The sequence below is a fragment of the Sarcophilus harrisii genome, chromosome 6, assembly GCF_902635505.1.
Source record: "Sarcophilus harrisii chromosome 6, mSarHar1.11, whole genome shotgun sequence".
In the NCBI taxonomy this organism is placed as follows: domain Eukaryota; kingdom Metazoa; phylum Chordata; class Mammalia; order Dasyuromorphia; family Dasyuridae; genus Sarcophilus; species Sarcophilus harrisii.
Genome location: NC_045431.1, coordinates 236,301,750 through 236,320,021, shown reverse-complemented (window position 1 = coordinate 236,320,021; position 18,272 = coordinate 236,301,750). Strand labels below are relative to the sequence as shown.

The 18,272-nt window shown below is 61.3% G+C and overlaps 2 protein-coding genes across 3 annotated transcripts in view; one reads left to right on the top strand and one right to left on the bottom strand.

Annotated features, from left to right (window-relative positions):
• Nucleotides 1-15,052, top strand: part of OSBPL5 (oxysterol binding protein like 5) — a 62,925-nt gene extending 47,873 nt beyond the window's left edge. For both annotated transcript variants that reach the window (XM_031942786.1, XM_031942787.1), the window contains exons 12-22: nt 234-332; nt 1,554-1,650; nt 1,913-2,011; nt 2,908-3,005; nt 5,118-5,207; nt 5,638-5,774; nt 6,186-6,371; nt 6,681-6,801; nt 10,431-10,557; nt 13,127-13,229; nt 14,160-15,052. In XM_031942786.1, the coding sequence (XP_031798646.1) occupies nt 234-332; nt 1,554-1,650; nt 1,913-2,011; nt 2,908-3,005; nt 5,118-5,207; nt 5,638-5,774; nt 6,186-6,371; nt 6,681-6,801; nt 10,431-10,557; nt 13,127-13,229; nt 14,160-14,292 (1,290 nt within the window). In that variant the 3' untranslated portion in view covers nt 14,293-15,052. The remainder of the gene's footprint in view (nt 1-233; nt 333-1,553; nt 1,651-1,912; nt 2,012-2,907; nt 3,006-5,117; nt 5,208-5,637; nt 5,775-6,185; nt 6,372-6,680; nt 6,802-10,430; nt 10,558-13,126; nt 13,230-14,159) is intronic.
• A 94-nt stretch (nt 15,053-15,146) lies between these two features.
• LOC100920151 (zinc finger protein 511) lies at nt 15,147-16,205 on the bottom strand. Its single transcript, XM_023506678.2, is given in 3 exon segments — nt 15,147-15,756; nt 15,758-15,826; nt 16,005-16,205. Coding segments are annotated over 3 exon segments (723 nt in total). The 5' UTR covers nt 16,170-16,205; the 3' UTR covers nt 15,147-15,267.
• Between the last annotated feature and the right edge of the window lie 2,067 nt (nt 16,206-18,272).

Genomic DNA, 18,272 nt, shown 5'->3' with positions numbered 1-18,272 from the left:
CCTAACCCTTCCAGCTTTCAGCTCTAGGATCCTAGCACCCTTTGCCTTCCTCCAAAAGAGGTGGGTGGGTCACTAGGCAGTTAGGGGGCTTTGGCTTAGGGGCTCCCAGCCAGTACCTGAAGCCGGCAGTGGGGGCTCAGTAGCTAGGAGCAGCCACCCGAGACGGCCCAGCGTTCCCTGGGGGAAGGCTCTGGCTGCAGCCTCTGAGGTGAAGCTTGCTCTTCCTCTTGCAGGGAATCAAGAAGCCTTACAATCCCATCCTCGGAGAGACCTTCCGCTGCTGCTGGTATCACCCCCAGACCAACAGCCATACTTTCTACATATCTGAACAGGCAAGTTTTCTCGCCCCCGAAGCCCCGGCTCCTAAAGCGCTTGGCGCTGGAGCAGGACCCCGGAGCTCCCCACGGCTCCCCCCGGAGTCCGGCTGCAGGAAGGGCGGCTTCTCCAGGAGAGCTTCCTCACCCAGGGAGCTGTGGCGTGCCAGCAGCGCCTTCCCTTCTCCCTTGTGGCGTCTGTCGAGGCGCAAAGCGGTCGCATCAGACCCCGTGCCTTCGGAACCCGGGCCGTAAGCCAAGGGACGGGAGACGGCTTCCCTGAGGGAGGCTGGCTCCGAGTCCATTCCCACCCTGGGCTAGGACATCTCCAGCCCTGCTCCCTGGTACTGATTGGGAGCAGAGACCCTTGGCCCAGGGACAGCACCCCCCCGCTCACCATTCACCAGCCTCGGAGCGTGGGCCGCAGCCCGTGGATTTCTCCATTTGCTTCGAAGTCAGGGACGGAAATGGAGACACTTCTCCTTGGGGGATGGCCCCTCCTCACAGCCCTGCCAGTCTGGCCCTCGTGGCCGAGGGGGCTGTTGGCAATCGGGCCGAGGGAGTGTCCAGGGGGCTTGGGAGCCCCAGACTCTGTACGGACAGAGAGCTCCCCAGGTGTAGACCGAGTCAGGGAGAAACTGCCTTCCTGCCCGCCCAGCCTGCATGACCCTCCTGATTGGGAGCCAAAGCCTGGGGGGCACTACTCTCTCGTGCTGCCTCCGGGAGGGCCTCGGGGGCACTTCTGTGTTGTAGAAGGAGGCCTGCAGGGAAAATAGTTAACCTAAAACAACTCCCTCTTGCTCACACTGCTACACCCACGGGCAGGACCCTTTGCCTGGTACCCAGGGTGCAAAAGTCAAAAAGAACCCAGCTCTGTCCTTCGGCCACATGGCATCTAAGGGGGACGGTGACAAGAACAGTGCAGGGAGACCCGGCCTCTGGGGACCTTTGGGGTGGGGGGGGCGGAATCTCTTCGAGTCTCACAGAGGCCTGGCCTGGGCAGAAGGAAGGAAGCCAAGCAGAGAAGCTCAGCCCAACAGGGAAGACCTGCCCAGAAGATCCGAGCTCCAGGCAGGGGGGCCCCGAGCGCCCAGGAGGCAGGAGAGCCCACGAGGGTGGCCCTGAACATCCAGGAGAGCCCACCAGGGGGGTGGCCCCAAGCACCCAGGAGGCAGGAGAACCACTAGGGGTGGCCCCGAGTCAAAGCTCTTTTACCAGAGCTGCCGTTCTGCCTTCCAGGTTTCCCATCATCCTCCCGTGTCTGCTTTCCATGTAAGCAATAGGAAAGATGGCTTCTGCATCACTGGAAGCATCCTAGCCAAGTCCAAATTCTATGGTAAGGCTGGGGAGGGAGGCGTTAGAGAAAAAGCAGACCCCAATTTCTCATGGGGGCAGGAGGGGAGCGGCCCTGGAAGTGGTCTGGGAGATCATCCGGCCGTCTGGGGATCCGGGGGGCCAGGTGACAGCCCAGCTATCAGGGGCCCAGCCGTCTGGGGTTCTCTGGGTGACGGCCCCTCCGGGAGACGGCCCAGCCGTCCGGGGGTCCAGCCACTGCCTCCTTGTGCCTCAGTGACCTTCCTCCTTCCTTGTGGCTACAGGAAACTCCCTCTCAGCCTTGCTCGATGGCAAAGCGACCTTGACGTTTCTGAGTAGAGGGGAAGATTACATCATAACGATGCCCTACGCACATTGTAAAGGTAAGATACCCCTCCCCGCCCGTCAGCCCCGGGGTAGGCTGGGAGTCTCCATCCATTGCCCAGAGGGAGTTCAACGGGGGGGGGGGGGGGGGGGTACCCTGAAGGGGCCAACAAGCGCCCATATGGCCGGCCCAGCCCCAGGCTCCTGTGGGGAAGGCAGGAAAGAGGTGCCACGGGCCCTGGTGATGAGCTGAGCCCCTGAGCCCGGCGGAGGAGTGAGGGTCCCGTCACTAACCATCTCCAAGCACGAGAGGGATGGTTTCCAGATACATGCAATGGTGGGGATCCAGGTGAAGGCAGAACTAAATGACCACCAAGGGCCCCACTGGTCCCGGGAATCCTGTGCTCAGAGAACGCCTGGTCTGGGATGACCAGGAAGCCTCCGGCGGGAGGAGGAGGCCAACTTCTGCCAGATCCTCGAACAGGATTTGTGCAGGAGAAAGTGGTCGGAGGGCATTGCTGGTGGGGGGCCCAGCAGAGGCAAAGGCACAGAGACTGGTCCGGCTGAGCCTGGCTGGAGCAAGGACCCCAAGCTGACATCACTAAGCCGGAGTCTGGCTAAAATTGTACACTCGCTGTTGTGGAGGGAGTGACCACAGGGGGAGATCAGCACGTCTCCATCCTGTTCCAGCAACGTTGGAACAGCTCCCTTCAGCTCCACCCGATCCTCCAAAAATCCTCTTAATTAGTCAAGAAGCATTTATTAAGCACCTGCTGTGTGCTGGGTGCTAGGGATAACCCAACTTGTTCATCAGGAGAGAGCCCAGCCCACGAGCCCAAGGGGTGGGAGGGTATGAAGGGAGAAGCCCGCCCCAGAGAGGGTTGGGAGAGAGTGCCAGGAATGACCAGGAAGCTCAGCAGGAAGCGCCCGTACCAGCCCGTGTGGTTTTGTCCAGGAATTTTGTATGGCACCATGACCATGGAGCTGGGAGGAAAAGTGACTATCGAGTGTGAGAAGAACAATTACCAGGCAGAGTTGGAGTTTAAGCTCAAGGTAAGAACCCTGCACAGGTGGGCTCCGGGGCCCCAGAGGATGCTGAGAGTCCCCACAGCCAGGGGGGGACCTAGACCCTCCCCCCATACTTGCTGCGGTCTGGGCCGGAGCCCAAGGATCTTTGCTCCCAGACCAAGGTCTTGTTTTTGTGACCGGGCCAGAGGGGCTGCGGTCAGCCTCATTCCTCACCTGCCCTAATCACTGAATGGCCAGGGCCTCGGACAAAGCCCGACCCGGGAGGGACCTTAGCTTAAGGCCACGGTCTCCCACTGCAGCTGGCCCTGGCCCTGTCCTGGCTCTGTCTGGCCCCTGACCCCCTGGCCCTGCAGCCTCCCTCCCTTAAGTTCTGCTCCCGGGCATGTCACGGCGGCCCCTCTCTGGCGTCACGGGCCTCTGGGAACTAAGGACAAGCGGCACTAAGGCTCTCACAGGTGTGGCTTAGCCCTTCCTCTGTAAGATGAGGGGGCGGGCGCTTAAGAAACACTCTCGAAGGTCCCGTCTGGCTCAGAGACTGGGACCCTGAGGCCATTCCTGGGGACAGAGTCAGCCGCTTAGTGCTTGTACCCGTGAAGCCAGCTGCAGAGGTGCTGGACAAACGACGTGATTCCCACTGAGCTTCCTTAGGGTTTCTGAGGGAGGGCTGTCGGAACAGACAACATGAAATGTTGGGGCTGGGAGGGCTGTCGGAACAGAGAATGCAGGATGTTGGGACTGTTAGAACAGAGAACGTGGAACATAGGGGCTATTAGAACAGAGAATGTGGGATGTCCAGGCTATTAGAACAGAGAATGTGGGATGTCCAGGCTATTAGAACAGAGAACACAGGATGTCGGGGCTGAGGGTGCTGATGGAACAGAGAACACGGGATATCGGGGCTATTAGAACAGAGAACACGGGATATCGGGGCTATTAGAACAGAGAACACGGGATATCGGGGCTATTAGAACAGAGAACACGGGATGTCGGGGCTGAGGGTGCTGATGGAACAGAGAACACGGGATGTCGGGGCTATTAGAACAGAGAACACGGGATATCGGGGCTATTAGAACAGAGAACACGGGATGTCGGGCTATTAGAACAGAGAACACGGAATCCTATTAGAACAGAGAACACGGGGAGTCGGGCTGAGGGTGTGATGGAACAAGAACACGGATGTCTATTAGAACAGAAAAGGATATCTTATTAGGAAAGAAACACGGGATGTCGGGGCATTGAACAGAGAACACGGATGTGGGGATTAGAACAGAGAAAGGTATCGGGCTATTAGAACAGAGAAAGGATGTCGGGTATTAGAACAGAGAACAGGAATCGGGGTATTAGAACAGAGAAAAAGGGGATGTCGGGGGAGGGTGCTGATGAAAGAGAAAGGGATGTCGGCATAGAAAGAGAACAGGATATCGGGGTTAAATAGAGAAAGGATGTCGGGTGAGGGTTGGATGGAAAGAGAACACGGAGCGGGGCTATTAGAACAGAGAACACGGGATATCGGGGCTATTAGAACAGAGAACACGGGATGTCGGGGCTGAGGGTGCTGATGGAACAGAGAACACGGGATGTCGGGGCTATTAGAACAGAGAACACGGGATATCGGGGCTATTAGAACAGAGAACACGGGATGTCGGGGCTGAGGGTGCTGATGGAACAGAGAACACGGGATGTCAGGGCTATTGGAACAGAAAATGTGGAATGTCCGGAGAACGTGAAATTAGAGAATTACTGAGAATGTGGGATGTTGGGGCTGGGAGGGCTTTGGGGACAGAGAGAGCAGGTCTCTAGCCCCTGAAATCCCAGGCGGGCCTGGCCCTGCCAGCACCGGTTCTGACTGGACCGTTCTTGGGCTCAGAGCGTTTGCCGCAGGGGCTCCCCCCACCCCGGGAGGTCGGTGCTCCCGGCCCCTTCCCATGGAGCGTCCCTGCCCACCTCCCTTGTGCTGCTGCCTCCCGGAGCCTCTCTCCCTTGGAGAAGAGCCGGCCCGATCCTCCCCATGTGACTGGGGGAAGGGGGGTACAGGCCCGAGGGGGGGCTTTGCCCTGCGTGTCCCCTGGGGTGGGGGCGGGGCGAGGTGCTCTCCAGGGCTCTCCAAGCAGGCTCTGAGCTGACTCTCGTCCACAGCCTTTCTTCGGAGGCAACTCCGGCCTTAACCAGATCTCTGGGAAAATTAAATCAGGAGAGGATGTTCTGGCCAGCCTTGATGGACACTGGGTAAGGGAGCCCCTCCCCCCAGCAGAGCAGAAGACCCCGAGGCGCTCAGGGCATGGGCGGGGCAGCTGGGGCTCACCCCCCCCCACCCCCCCAAGCTGCAGAGACTCAAGGGGAGCCCCCAGCCTGGGCTGGGATCAGGGAGGGCTTCCTGGTGGCGGGGGCCTTGGCCGGGCCTCAAATAGGGGGTAGAACTAGGAGGGAGGAAGGCCGGGGAGGGAGCGGGGGGGAGGGGACCACCCCCCCAGGCTGTGTTCATGGATCCCTTTGGGCAGGGCCCCGCCCACCGGGCCTAGGGAGTACAAAGGTCAGGACTCTGATTGGGGTTGGGGTGGGAGGGCCCCCCCAATGGCCATCACATTGAGAGCTGAGCTGAGAGGGCCAGGGGGGCCTAAGGCCAGCTTTTCCCCAGCCCCCTTGTCTTCCTGGGCAGGACAGGGAGGTGTACATTAGTGACCCAAAGAACGGCGCCAGCGACGTCTTCTGGAACCCGACGGTGGACATCCGGAGGCAGCGGCTCAAGCGCCACATCGTGCTATTTGAGGAGCAAACCGAGCTGGAATCAGAGAGGTGGGGCCCGGGCAGAGGGGGAGGGGTGGCCCCCTAAGGGCAGAAGCAAGCCAGGGCTAGACCAAGATCACCAGGGCTACCCCAGAACTACCAGGGCTAACCCAGGACCATCAGGTCTAGCCCAGGACCACCAGGGCCCGGAAGCACTTGGGCTCAGCCTCGGAGGGCACAGGCAGGACTGGCCGGGGATGGTCACAGGGGCCGTTACCCCGACCGGGGAACCGTGCACCCATGTGGCGGGCAGCCCTCTGGGGCCGAGGCCCCGTCAGCGCCCCAGGGCACGATGCCCACCCTGGCTCTTGGGGGAGGGGCTGCCCTGCGAGGCCCCCCAGTTCTGGGAGATGAGCCCCGGGGGGAAAGGAGAGTGGGGCCGGGGGGAGGGGGCAGTGGCTGAGCGGCCGCTCCCCACAGACTCTGGCAGCACGTGACCAGTGCGATCAACAAAGGGGACCAGGTGAAGGCAACCCAGGAGAAGTTCGTGCTGGAGGAGGAGCAGAGGAGGCAGGCCCGGGAGCGGCAGGAGGCGCTTCTCGACTGGAAGCCGCTGCTCTTCCTCCAGGACCCCAGCTCCCAGGAGTGGCGCTACAAATACGAGGAGTGAGTGTGCGGGCCTGGGAGGGCTCGGCCGGGGCGGGGGGTTGCGGGGGGGACCCTCAGACCCCGAGAGGGGGGCTGCCCACAGGCCCGTCCCCAGCAGCTTGGGAGCGGCCTGGTGCCAGGCTCAGCCCCGGGCCCAGGGCCACGCTGGCTGCGTCTGGACCCAGAGCAGGGCGCCCCGGGGGCTCCAGGCAGGACCAGGGGCAGGGGCTCTGCCAGTGCTGAGCAGGGGAGGGGGCCGCCCACCTCTGGGGCCCTCAGGGGACCGAGACTCCACATGACACAAAGGGTCTCGTTTGCCTCCGGCAGCCTCAGGCCTTGGGACCCCCTCACAGACATCGCCCAGTTTGAGCAGGACGGCCGGCTGCAGACAATGGGCCGGCGCGCGCCCCTGAGACTGACCGCCCGGAACCAGGCGGCCCGGCACAAGGTGGGTCCCTCCCCCCAACTGTCTGGATGTGAAAACGGGGCCCGGGGCTCCTGAGCCCACCCGCAGCCTGACGCATTATCCTGCTGTGCCAGCATAGTGTGCAGGGCAGCGGGGGAGGTCGGCCTGAGGTCCCAGACCAGTGCGGCGTCAGAGATCTCTCCATGCAGGCAGCCCCCTCTCCTCTGTCTCTGTCTCTCACTGTCTCTCCTTTCTCTCTGTCTCTGTCTTTGTCTCTGTGCATGCCTCTCTGTGTCTCCCTTTCTGTGTGTCTCTCTCTCTGTGTCTCTCTGACTCTCCCTCCCTCCCTCCCTTCTTTCCCCCATACACACACAAGCACACATTTCCTATACTTTAAGCCCTGCCCGGGCTCCCTCTCCCCCCCATGTGCCCAGGCCCCCTCTCCCCCCCATGTGCCCAGGCCCCCTCTCCTATGTGGTCCAGGCTGAGCCATAAGGAAAACCAGAGGAGAAGCAGAGGAAGCCTGTGTCCTCAGGTAGCTTACAAAGGGCTGGAAGGGAGGCAGCGTGCATTTATGGAACACCTACTGTATGCCAGAGAGGCAGCTCCCTCGGGGAAGAGCCTGCAAAGTTCCCCCATTTCACAGATAAAGAAACTAGGGAGAGGCGGGGATGCAGGCCCAGCTGCCCCGGGAGAGCCCCGGGCAGTGCAGGTGTCCTGGCTTTTCTTCTCTATCTGAACCTGAGGTCCCGTAGGGGAGCAATTAAAAACGCCTCCTTCCTCCGGCTCGCCCCTCCTGGGCCTCCTCAGCCCCTCTCCTAGTTCTCCTCTGGCTTCTCTCCGCCTCCTTGGCCCCCTTTGCTGACCCACCATCCACCCTGGCTGCCACTTCAGGCTCCCGGGCTGCCCTCTCTGGGACTCCCCAGCGGCATGAGGTCAGCCACCATCTCTGCAGGCGACCCCTAGGCCCGCCTGGCCAGCCCCGCCCCCTCCTGAGCGCCAGCCCCCCCCCCAGCACACCACCCGCCCCGCCCCCCCCCCCCATTGGCCTACTGGACACGTCATGGTCACTTCAGACTCAGCACAGCCAGAACCGGACTCCTCTGCACCCCCCACAGCTTCCTCCACCCCTCCCCCTCCCTGATTTGTCCCTCCAGGATATGGGGGGGGGGACTGGACCCCGTTCACGGCCCTTGTCTTCCTCCCCATTGCAGGCCCGGCCCCTGCTGCCGCCCTCGGCCCGTGCCCCTCCCCTCTTCCTCTCCAGACCTCTCTTCTCCTTCAAAGCTCCGCGGTCTCCCGCCTGAAACCTTTCCTCACCCCCACCTTTTCCAGGACCCCTGCCTGTGGGTCGGTCAGTTACTGGGAAATGCGGAGCTCGCTGCCGCCCGAGGGGCCGTGAGAGATGCTGGGGGGGGGGAGGGGGGGGCTTACACGGGCCTCGGGCAGCCGACCCCCAGGGCGCCCGGGCTCCTCGGCCCTTCCCGTGGTTCTGGAGGGGACGGCGCCCGGCCTCCTCCCACAGCGCCCGAAGCCCGGTCTCAGAAAGCGCAGTTTGAGGCCACTAAGGCTAGAACGTCCGGAGACTTAGGACTGCCCTTGTTGGATGGGGCGTGATACCGCTTGGCCGCCAGGGGCCGCTCTGGCTGCTCACAGCCCCTAGGGCTCAGCCCGGATCCCACACACTTGTATAAAGAATCTGGATGTGCAAAAAGATAGACTTGGATTCAAATCCAGCTCCGGACAATCCCCAGCGCGGGACCCGGGACAAGTTAACAGGGATAACTGTGCCCAGCTCCCAGGCTCAGTGAGGATCCGAGGAGACAAGCCTCGCACGCGGAGCAGGAGCAGAAACCGTCTGAAACCCCTCGGGGCTCCCCTCCCTCGGCGCCCCCTTCCTCAGCATCCCCCAAGTTCACAAGCCCCCCCAGTCTCCCCTTAACGGCGCCAGGCCCAGCTGGGAAGGCGGGGGTCTGAGACTGGACTTGAACTCGGGCCTGGCCGCCTCCGCACTGCGCCGTCTGGCTGCCCTGGTGGGTGGTTCTTAGCAGGGTCCCGCCAAGGGCCAAATGGGGTATAACACCAACATCAAAGGCTCGGCCCAGGGTGCTGGAAGCGCCCCTGCCCTCAGGCCCCGGCAAAGGGAAACAGAGAAGGACCACTTCCACCCCGGCTGTGTTTCCGGGATAAATTGGAACCCAGAGAAGGCACTGGATGGAAGATTCGCCAAGCTTTCCAGGAGGGGAGGCTCTAGCTTGTGCTCGAGGGATCTGGGGAGAGAACAGGGCCGAGTCTGGGGGCAGCCGCACCGAAGCCTCAGGCCCAAGGGACCGAGTGTCTGTTCTTGCCACGGCCAGGAGGCCACTGGCACCGGGCAGCCAGGAGCGAGCCTGGAGAGTGAGGGCAGGGCTGGCCTAGGGAGGCTCTGAACGCCAGACTATTTTGTCTGAGCTTGGAGGTAACTGAGCCCTCGGAGTTCATTGAGCTGGGTGACATGGTCAGGCTTGTGCTTTGGGAAGTCACCCCAGGGACTGAACAGGGATAGACTGGCGTGGGGAGAGGCTTGAGGCAGGCAGCCCCCCCCCCAGCCAAAGGCTGCTGCACCAGCCAGGGCTGGGGAGAGCCTGACAACATCACAGAGGAGGAGGGGACACGAGAGGGAGAACGGGCCCCAGGCACTGGGCGGGGGAGACGGTGAGGGCAGGATCATCCTTAGCTGGGGAGCCGGGGCCCTGGGATCGCTGTGATGTCCTCAGTAGTAACAGGAGGGTATGGGAGGAGCAGTGGTTTTGGGGCGAGGCTTTGGGCAAACGTGTAGCCGGTGTCCCGTGAGACTGGGAGTCAGCAGGGGCTGGGGGAGAAAAGGAAGATTTGAGGATCATCGGCCAATGAAACGAAAAATTACAAATAAAAACAAAGCTTCTGCTCCTAGGCCGCAGCCTGGGCGAAGCCGGGCACCCCTCGTCCCAGTCACCTAAAGGAAACGAGAGGCAAGGCTTCTAAAAGGGAGTGAGAGGCGCTTCCTCAGGAGCAGCAGGAAACGGGGAAGAGCCTGGGCCTGCCTTTGTGGCTTCCACTGCCCCTCACGGAGGCTCCCTGCCAGAATGGTTCACGGCCCATTGCTCGGGGCCCCTCGGTAGTGTTCAGAACGTTGTGGATGGTCCGGCCCCATGGAAGTAACCGAGAAAACACTGGAAGTGTGTGGTCAGCCTTGAGGTGGGCGGTCATTGGGAGCCTGCCGGCACAGGCTGGCCACCTCCACCTCCTCCTCCTCCCACTCTCCTTCTAGGGGGAGCCTCCAGCACTAGAACAACTCAGCATTCCCTCCATCTCTGTGACAGGAGGAAGAGCGAGGAAGCTTCTCCTCCTCTGTTCTCTGCCCAAACCCAGGAAAGCTCAAAGCTAAAGTCTCTTCAAGGGCAAAAGGAATGGGTGGAGGGGAAGAAGGGGAACAAGCTTTCCCCAAGCCCTGAGGGGTGCCAGGCCCGGTGCCAGGAAGCCACACCCCTTGGGAAAGATTCCCTCCCACTCCTTGTTCCAGCTCAGCCTTCTCGGAAACTCTGAGGAAGCCAGGCCACACTGGACTTCCCCAGATGTTGCCGAGGCTCCAGCCGGAAGCTCCTTAGAAACGGCAGCAAATGTCACTTTCACAACGTCTGTCTCTTCCCCAGAGGACGGGAAAGGAGTGCCGGCTGCGCAAAGCCAGCGATCAGCCCTCCAACCACAGCCAGAACACGGAGAGCAGCTGCTCCACCCCCGAGTCCGTGCAGGACCTGTCTGATGAGGAAAGGGATGCAGGTAAGGAGCCCCGCCCCCATTCTCCCTCCAGCTCCCAGCAGCACCCTCCCCCCAGAGCCTGGCCCCCTCCCTGGCAACGCCGACTCTCCCCTCCCCCGGCTCTGTTGGCCATTTCCCACTTTGACCAGTTTGTATGGGCGCTTCCCCCTTAGGCGGGAACTCCCTGAAGACGGGGGCCGCCTTTGCCTTCCTCGCATCCTCAGCCTGGTGCGACGCCAGACACACCAACTATTCCATTAATAGGAGAATCCTCCCTGTGGGCCCCAACCCGACCCATCTCCCTATGTGGGTCACTTCCTCCGCGCTGCCTTGGTTTGACCCTTACTCAGAGGGGACACTTGGACCATTTGTAAGCTTTTTTGACTCCATTGACAAAAGCCATATGGCCAGAAAGGCATTGGGAGCCTCTGTTGATCCCTCCCTCCTTTTTTTTATGCCCCCATACGGTTCCTGGCTGAGCAGAGAAACCTCTCCCAATTGGGGCACAAAGGCTCCCAATTGGCCGGTTTGTCGGGAAGTGCAAAGTTCAACATGCTTAGTCATGCTGAGATCTTGAGAACCTTATTTTCACAGAATCTCAGAATTCTGGGGCGGACAGATGGCGCGGCGGAAAGAGCACCAGCCCTGGAGTCAGGAGGACCTGAGTTCAAATGTGGCCTCACTCACTTAAAACTTCTAGCTATGTGACCCTGGACAAGTCAGTTACCCCCAAGTGCCTCCATAGCCTTAAAAAAAAAAAGAAAAAGAAAAAGAAAAAAAAAAAGAAATTAGATTCTCAAGATAAATGAGCACACGTAAAAAGCTTGGCAGACCTGACCATGCCATATAATTGTTAGCTAAGTGTTATTACTATTGTTCATAATGATTCTTTATTCATAGTAACTATAATAATATAGAGCTAGGAGGAACCCTGGAGACAATTTAGGCTAATGTACACCCCAAAAGACTCTCCTCCCCAGCATTTATAAAGTACCTCCTGTATGCCATGCACTGTACTACATACTGGACAACCGACCCTGCCCTTGAGTTTACATTCTGAAGGGAAGAGAGCATGGAAATCATTTAGTGTATACAAGATACCTCCAGAATAGAAAGGAGATAGCCTGGGAGAGCACAACGCTGGGGGAACCAAGAAAGGCCCAATGCCAAAGGTGGCGTGGAGATGCAGTTTCAGAGAAACCAGAATGTCACAGAATGGAGGAGCTAGTCCAATCAGGAATTCTAAGTGACGGACATGGAGGAGGGTCTGCTAGATGAGGGGACTAGAGATGGAGCACCGGGTGTGAAGATCAGAAAGAGCCATTTGGCCTCTGCTTGAAGACTTCCAAGAAGAGAGACCGAGTAAAGTCAACAAGCCTTTATTATGCACCAACTCTGTGTCAGAACATGGATGTGCTGGAGGTACATCTCCCACCGAGAAAAAAAAGGTAAAAGCAGGGCTTGTCCTCCAGGTACTCGGAATCTTCCAGGGCAAAGAACAAGAAAAGCAGAGAATAAATTGGAGATCACCCCCCGAGAGAAGGCACTTGTGTCAAAGGGGATACAGAAAGTGTCTTACAGAAGAGCTGAGACTCTACTGAGAGATAGAACTGAAGTGGAAGCCCTGGGGGAGACAGGGAGAGAGAGGTCAGGAAGTAGATCAGCACCACCAGACCCTGGAGAGCTCCTGAGTGGAAGACCCTGGTTTGCCCACTTTGAAGTTTAGAGCTGCAGAGGAAGCCCTGGGGAGACAGAGGTCAGGAAGCAGATTAGCACCACTAGACCCTGGAGAGCTTCTGGAGTGGAAGATCCTGGTTTGCCCACTTTGAAGTTTAGAGGCCCCTGCTGAGCTCCCTGGACAGCATCCCATCTTTCAGTAGCACCCTCCTTCCTGGCTAAATGTTCCTGGCATGTCATAGAGGGAAATCTTGTACAGAGAAACCTCCGAACCGATGGCTTTGGAATCAAAAATGAATGTGTCCGATGAGGATCCTCCTTTAGGCTGGACGGCTCCTTGCCCAAGGGGTCCCTCTTGTAGTTCCCCTATGGCTCCTGCTTCAACCCCGAGAGGCCGGCTGTCAGGGTCCCCCTGAGTCTTCTCTTCTCCTGGCTAAGCATCTTGCACTCCCGGAGCCATGGACTCCAAGCCCTTCCCCATCTTGGCTGCCCTAGTCTGGCTCACAGAGCATGCTCTCTGAATCTTCCTTGGGGCTCCTTTGCAAATCCCCAAGCTTCCCAGGCTCCTTTCCAGTGCCCTCAGGTCCTGCTGATCTTTCATCCACAGCGAGTCTCGCTTTGAGACTGGCGAATGGGGGATCTGCCTAGCAACAGAGGAGCCTGGGTGGAAGCTGCCATAATAGAAGGGAACTCCATGGGAGGAAACTGTCCCCCAATCAAACAGGCTGCCTCGGGTCGGGGCATTCTCCCCCCTCACATTCTTCAAGACGCCTCACAAGGCGTCTTCTTCCTCTGCCCTTTTTCTTGCCCCTTCCCCATCTTCTCCCCTTCCTGCCTAGGCAGGAACACTGAGAATCAGCTCTATTAAAGGGATTAGACAGGAGGTAGAAATAACCCTTGTTCTTGGTCCCAGACTGTGAAAGTTCCTGCGCCCGGTGTGGGAAGGAGAACCAGCATCTGAAGGAAATTCATACTGCAGTGTTGTCCCTACAGAAGGCCCAACAGGATATCCACAGGTGAGTGACCACACTCAGCAGGATGCTGGTAAATGTTTAACAACTGGCTTTTAAACACCACCACCCCCCCCCCCCCCCCCCCCCCCCCCCCCCCCCCCCCCCCCCCCCCCCGCCCCATGACCCACCTTAATCAACATTTTCATCACTTTTTAGCTAAATCTAGATTATATGCCTGGACTTGGCAGATGTAAAAACTGACCAAGGAAGCCAGTGTGCAGTGGCTCCAACACCCCCTTCCCCGGTCCCACAGGGACCTGCCCTAGACAGCCAGCTATGGCAAGTGAGCCGGGCCCCTTATGCAGACCTGGTGACAAAGGAAGGGTGGATGCCACCTGGTCCAGGCAAACCCAACCCAGCCAAGGAGGGAGGAAGAAGGTCCCAGGGCATTCAGTTCCAGGCCTTCATCCTTCCTAACTGCGGCCTCCCTGCTGCAGCTTCTTGGACAGTCGCTTCCTGGCCTTGAACCTGAGACTTCAGGTGTGAGGATGCCCTCCAGCAGGGCACTGGGAAGTCTCCTGCCTCTTGTGATCTCGGGGAGTTACCCGAGAGGGAGAGTCCCACAGCCGGCCCATGTCAGAGGAGGCCTCCCCAACTCCAAAGCCTCCCCTCACTACGTGGTAGCGTGGCTCCTTAGAAAGTGGGCAGGGAAGGCTGGGGGGCAGTCGAGGTCACTGGTGCAGCACACGTAGGGGCCTTTCTTTGCAGGGCCAGAGCTTGGCACAGAACCTGGCACCTAAGCGTGCTTAATGTTTAATGACTGACCCTCTCAGCTCTTGTCAGGCCGCCCACCGGGCAGGACTTTGGGCCTAAAGCGCTCCTGGGCACCAGGCCCTGCCCTCCACGAGCAGCACAAACCAGCTGGGGGGCAGCAGCGGGGCAGAGGGAAGATGGGCCCCGCTCACCGGCGGCCTGCCTGTTTCTGTGTTCCAGGAACCTCACAGCTCTCAACAAAAAGTCTTTGTACAGGCGGGCACCAGGAAGCTTTCTGCACAGCTCACGCTGCTGGTTTCTACTCTGCGTGTTTCTGACGTGTCAACTGTTCATTAACTATGTCTTGAAATAAAAGCACTGTAGGGGCAGCAGCCCATGCACCTCCCTGCCGATGAACACTGCCCCCCCCCCAGGAGCCCGCCCTGCACGGTGGGACCCCATCCAGGGAGGCTGGGCCCCAGGCCCCGGGCACCACTCCTGGGCAGCGGGTGCCCCTTGAGGGGGCACAGCCTTAATCGCTGAAGCCAAATGTAGCTTATCTGTGCACTTTGTCTCCTACGGCGGCTAGTCCTCGTCCGCCCGCATCGCATGTGGTTCCTTCTGCAGGCCCCCACCCTGCGCGTATGTGGGCTCCCCCAATCCTACCCAGACCCCCGGGGCAGCAGGGAGGAGGAACGCAAAGGGGCCGGGAGCGGGCCTGGCCTGAGCGGGGCCTGCCGGTCCTTCCTCCGACCTTCCTCCCCATGAGGACCAGCTCGGGCGCAGAGCTCGTAGCGGTGCACAGTGATGGGCCCTGCCGGCCCAGCGCCTCCCGCTCTGGAAGCCGGGAGCGGGAAGCCAGACCTGAGCCAGAGGCGGCCCCTGCTCCGGGGGAGTGAGGAGGGAAGAGCGGGGGACGGGAAGCGCCGTCCCGCCGAGCCTCTGGGCGGCCCCTCCCTGCCGGCAAGTTGTCCTCTAGTGGCCGTTCCCAAGGGCTGCCTCCGTGCGGGGAGCAAGCGGGGCCGGTGCGGGAGTGAGCCGGGTCTGCCTCCCGACTCCCGCCCCGCCGGAGCCGGCCCGCGCTGCGCCTCCTGCCTCTGCTTGGAAAGTGACAATAAACTGACCTGCCACGCCCGGTGTTCTTTTCTGGGGGATCGCTTGGGACGGCGGGGGGAGGGGAGGGTAAGGGGGGGGGCCGGAGCCCCTCTCACACACGGCCCAGGCTCGGAAGGGGCTTCTCTTCAGACTTTATTTCGGGCTCAGGGGCTTCCCAGGGAGAGGCGGGGGCGCCCCCGACAGACAAAGGGCCCTCCCCGCGCTCCCGGGGCGGGCTGCGGCGCCCGCCGGCTCAGCGCGGCTCGCTCCTTTTCTTCGTGTTCTTGAAGCCCCGCGCGGCGCCTTGGCCGAAGCAGATGGTGGCGGGGATGCGGCGGGTCTGGGCGCGCGGGGCGGCCTCGGCGGGCCCCACCTCCATGGCCTCCTCGCCGGCGGGCGGCCGGCCGGGCCCCCGGGGCCTGCGGGGCTGGTCGAAGCGGAAGTCGGGCGGGTAGCGGTGCGCGCGCACCAGGTGCTCCTTGCGCTCGCCGCCGCTGCGGAACGTGGCCGGGCAGCCCTCCACCAGGCACTGGTGCATGCTCTGCCGCTCGGCCAGCAGCTGGAAGAGCGAGTCGTGCCACTCGAGGACGTGCACGTCCAGCAGGCGCGCCGAGGGGAAGGCGCGCCGGCACACGGAGCACACGTGCGTGTGCAGCGTGCGGTAGTGGTGCTCGTAGCCCTCCAGGCTGGCGAACTCCTGCGGGCAGCCGGCCACGTGGCAGCCGAAGGTCGCCACGGGGGGGGCGCTCCGGCACCTGGCAGACCTGCGTGATGACCTCCTGCAGGTAGGCGTGCCTCTGGACATCCCCGTCCTGCGGAGCACAGCGGAGTGAGGCCCCTCCCCTCGCTCGGCCCCGCCCCTCGCTCGGCCCCTCCCCTCGCTCGGCGCCGCCTGCGCCCCTTCTGCCCCGGCAGGCCCTGCTCTAGTCAAGAAAGGTCCCACCCCTCGGCCTCGCTTCCGCCCCGGACCCCGCCCCGCCCCCACGTGACCTCGAACAACGGGTGTCCCCGGGGCAGGCGCTGGGTCCGCGGCGCGAAGCGAAAGGGGGCGGCCCCGGCGGCCGGGTGGCGGAGCACGGGCAGCGGGAGCGACTCGGAAGGGCTCCCGGCGGGGGCCGGGCCCAGGCGGACCTCCAGCCCCGGCGGCAGCTGCATCCTATTCCGGAGCCCGGGGCGGGGCTTAAGGCGGGCGTGCTGGTGACGCAACGTCCTGTCCAAGAACCGCTTCCGGGTTGTGCCTCACCGGAAGCGGGGCGCCTGGCGTGATTCTGCGGTGTGCAGGGGCTGGGAGGAGTTCGGACACCATCCCCCCGGCTCCCGGGAAGGGAAGAACTAAAGGCGAGTTCGAGCCCAGCCCCTGCGCGATTCTCGCCTTTGACCTCGGGTTGGGACGCGGAAGGCCAGACCCGCGGGTGGGGAACACATCGGTCTCGCCTCGCTTTTGGAGGGGGAGGGGAGGAGGCTTAGCCGGCAGAGCCTCTTACCCGCCGCCCCAGGGCGGCCCCTCCCCGAGGAACCCAGGAGTAAAGCGAGGCGGGGGCGGGAGACTCGGGGGGGCGCCATCGTGCCCGACGCGCTTTCTGCTTCGGCCCCTGCGCCTTCCGGGGCCTCCCCGGCCGCCTCCTGCCTCCGCCTCCCTTAGCGCGCCCAAGCTGACCCCGCCCCCTCCGCCCCGCCCCCCTCCGCGGTGGGACCCGGCCCCGACAAAGCCCTCGGCACAGAAGGGCCCCGAGGAGCGGGACCGCCGTGCAGGCGGCCTCCGTGCCCGCGCGCGCCCGGCTGCCGGGCTGTCTCAGGGCGGCGGCTCCGAGGGACAGCGGAGCCCGAGCCAGGCTTAAGGGAGGTTGGGATTCGCGAACAGCCCAGCGACTACTAGAAGGTTCGCGCGAACGAGGAATGGGGGCGGGGCCTAGGAAAAGACAGGCGGACTCAGCCAATCAGAAAGTCTTGTGGTTTTGGAAAAGCCGCAGCCCAGACTGGCCGGGCTCAGTGACGTCACGTCACGTGATAAGTCACTCCTGCGCTTGCTCAACAGGCTGAGTGCATCTTAGATGGGGGGAGGGATGTAGGAGGGGGAGGGGGTGTCAGCCTGTAACCGGGATAAAATGGACCGCTCCGCTCTCGGACGGGAAGAGCCGCGTTCCCATTGCCCCGGAAGAAGCGGCCCCCCTTCGAGAAACGCGGGGCGGTTCCTTTGACCCCGGAAGGGTTTGCTCCGTTCTCGGCCCCGGAACCTCCTCCTGGGAAGGCGCTCTCCTCCCCCCGCGCATTTAGGGGCCCGAACCCAAACTTTCCGGGTTTGTCACGCGGTGTCGGGAGAAACCAGAGGGAAGAGAGGGCGAAAATGGCCGGTTGTGGTCCAGGCTCGGTCCCCAGGACCCCCTGCCGGGTGCGGGGCCTCTCTGTCACGAGATCCTCGTGCGGCGGCAGTGGCCGCACTGCTGGGAAGAAGCGACCCTGGAGGCTTGCGGCCGGGTACAGCGGCCCGGGTCGGCCCGCTTCCCTCAGCCCGTCCCCGTGGGTCCCGCCGGCCGCTTCTCACCCAACAAGGATATCCCTCGCATCCGTGCAGCGTCCCCACGGCCGGCACCCCCTCCGTTTCCGGTGTGCTGCCACCCCGACACTTGCACAAGCGGCTCCCTTGCTCTCCTTTGAGATCGCTGGGATACAGGCCCTGCATCAAAGGGGATGTTTGCTGGCCCTTTGGGCATGTTGCACATCCCGCTCCAGAATGCTCCCAGACAATCCTCGGCCCTCCACGTGGCCCAGCGCCCCTCCGAGCTCATCCCGCTTTGGCAGAATTTATTAATAATGATGATCGTTGGAGGGGATGCGGGAAAACTGGGACATTGATGCATTGTTGGTGGAGTTGTGAACGAATCCAACCATTCTGGAGAGTAGTCTGGAACTATGCTCAAAAAGTTATCAAACTGTGCATACCCTTTGATCCAGCAGTGTTACTACTGGGATTATGTCCCAAAGAGATCATAAAGAAGGGAAAGGGGCCTGTATGTGCACGAATGTTTGTGGCAGCCCTTTTTGTAGTGGCTAGAAACTGGAAACTGAATGGATGTCCATCAGTTGGAGAATGGCTGAATAAATTGTGGTATATGAATATTATGGAATATTACTGTTCTGTGAGAAATGACCAACAGGATGATTTCAGAAAGGCCTGGAGAGACTGACACGAACTGATGCTGAGTGAAATAGGCAGAACCAGGAGGATCATTATACTTCAACAACAATACTAGATGATGA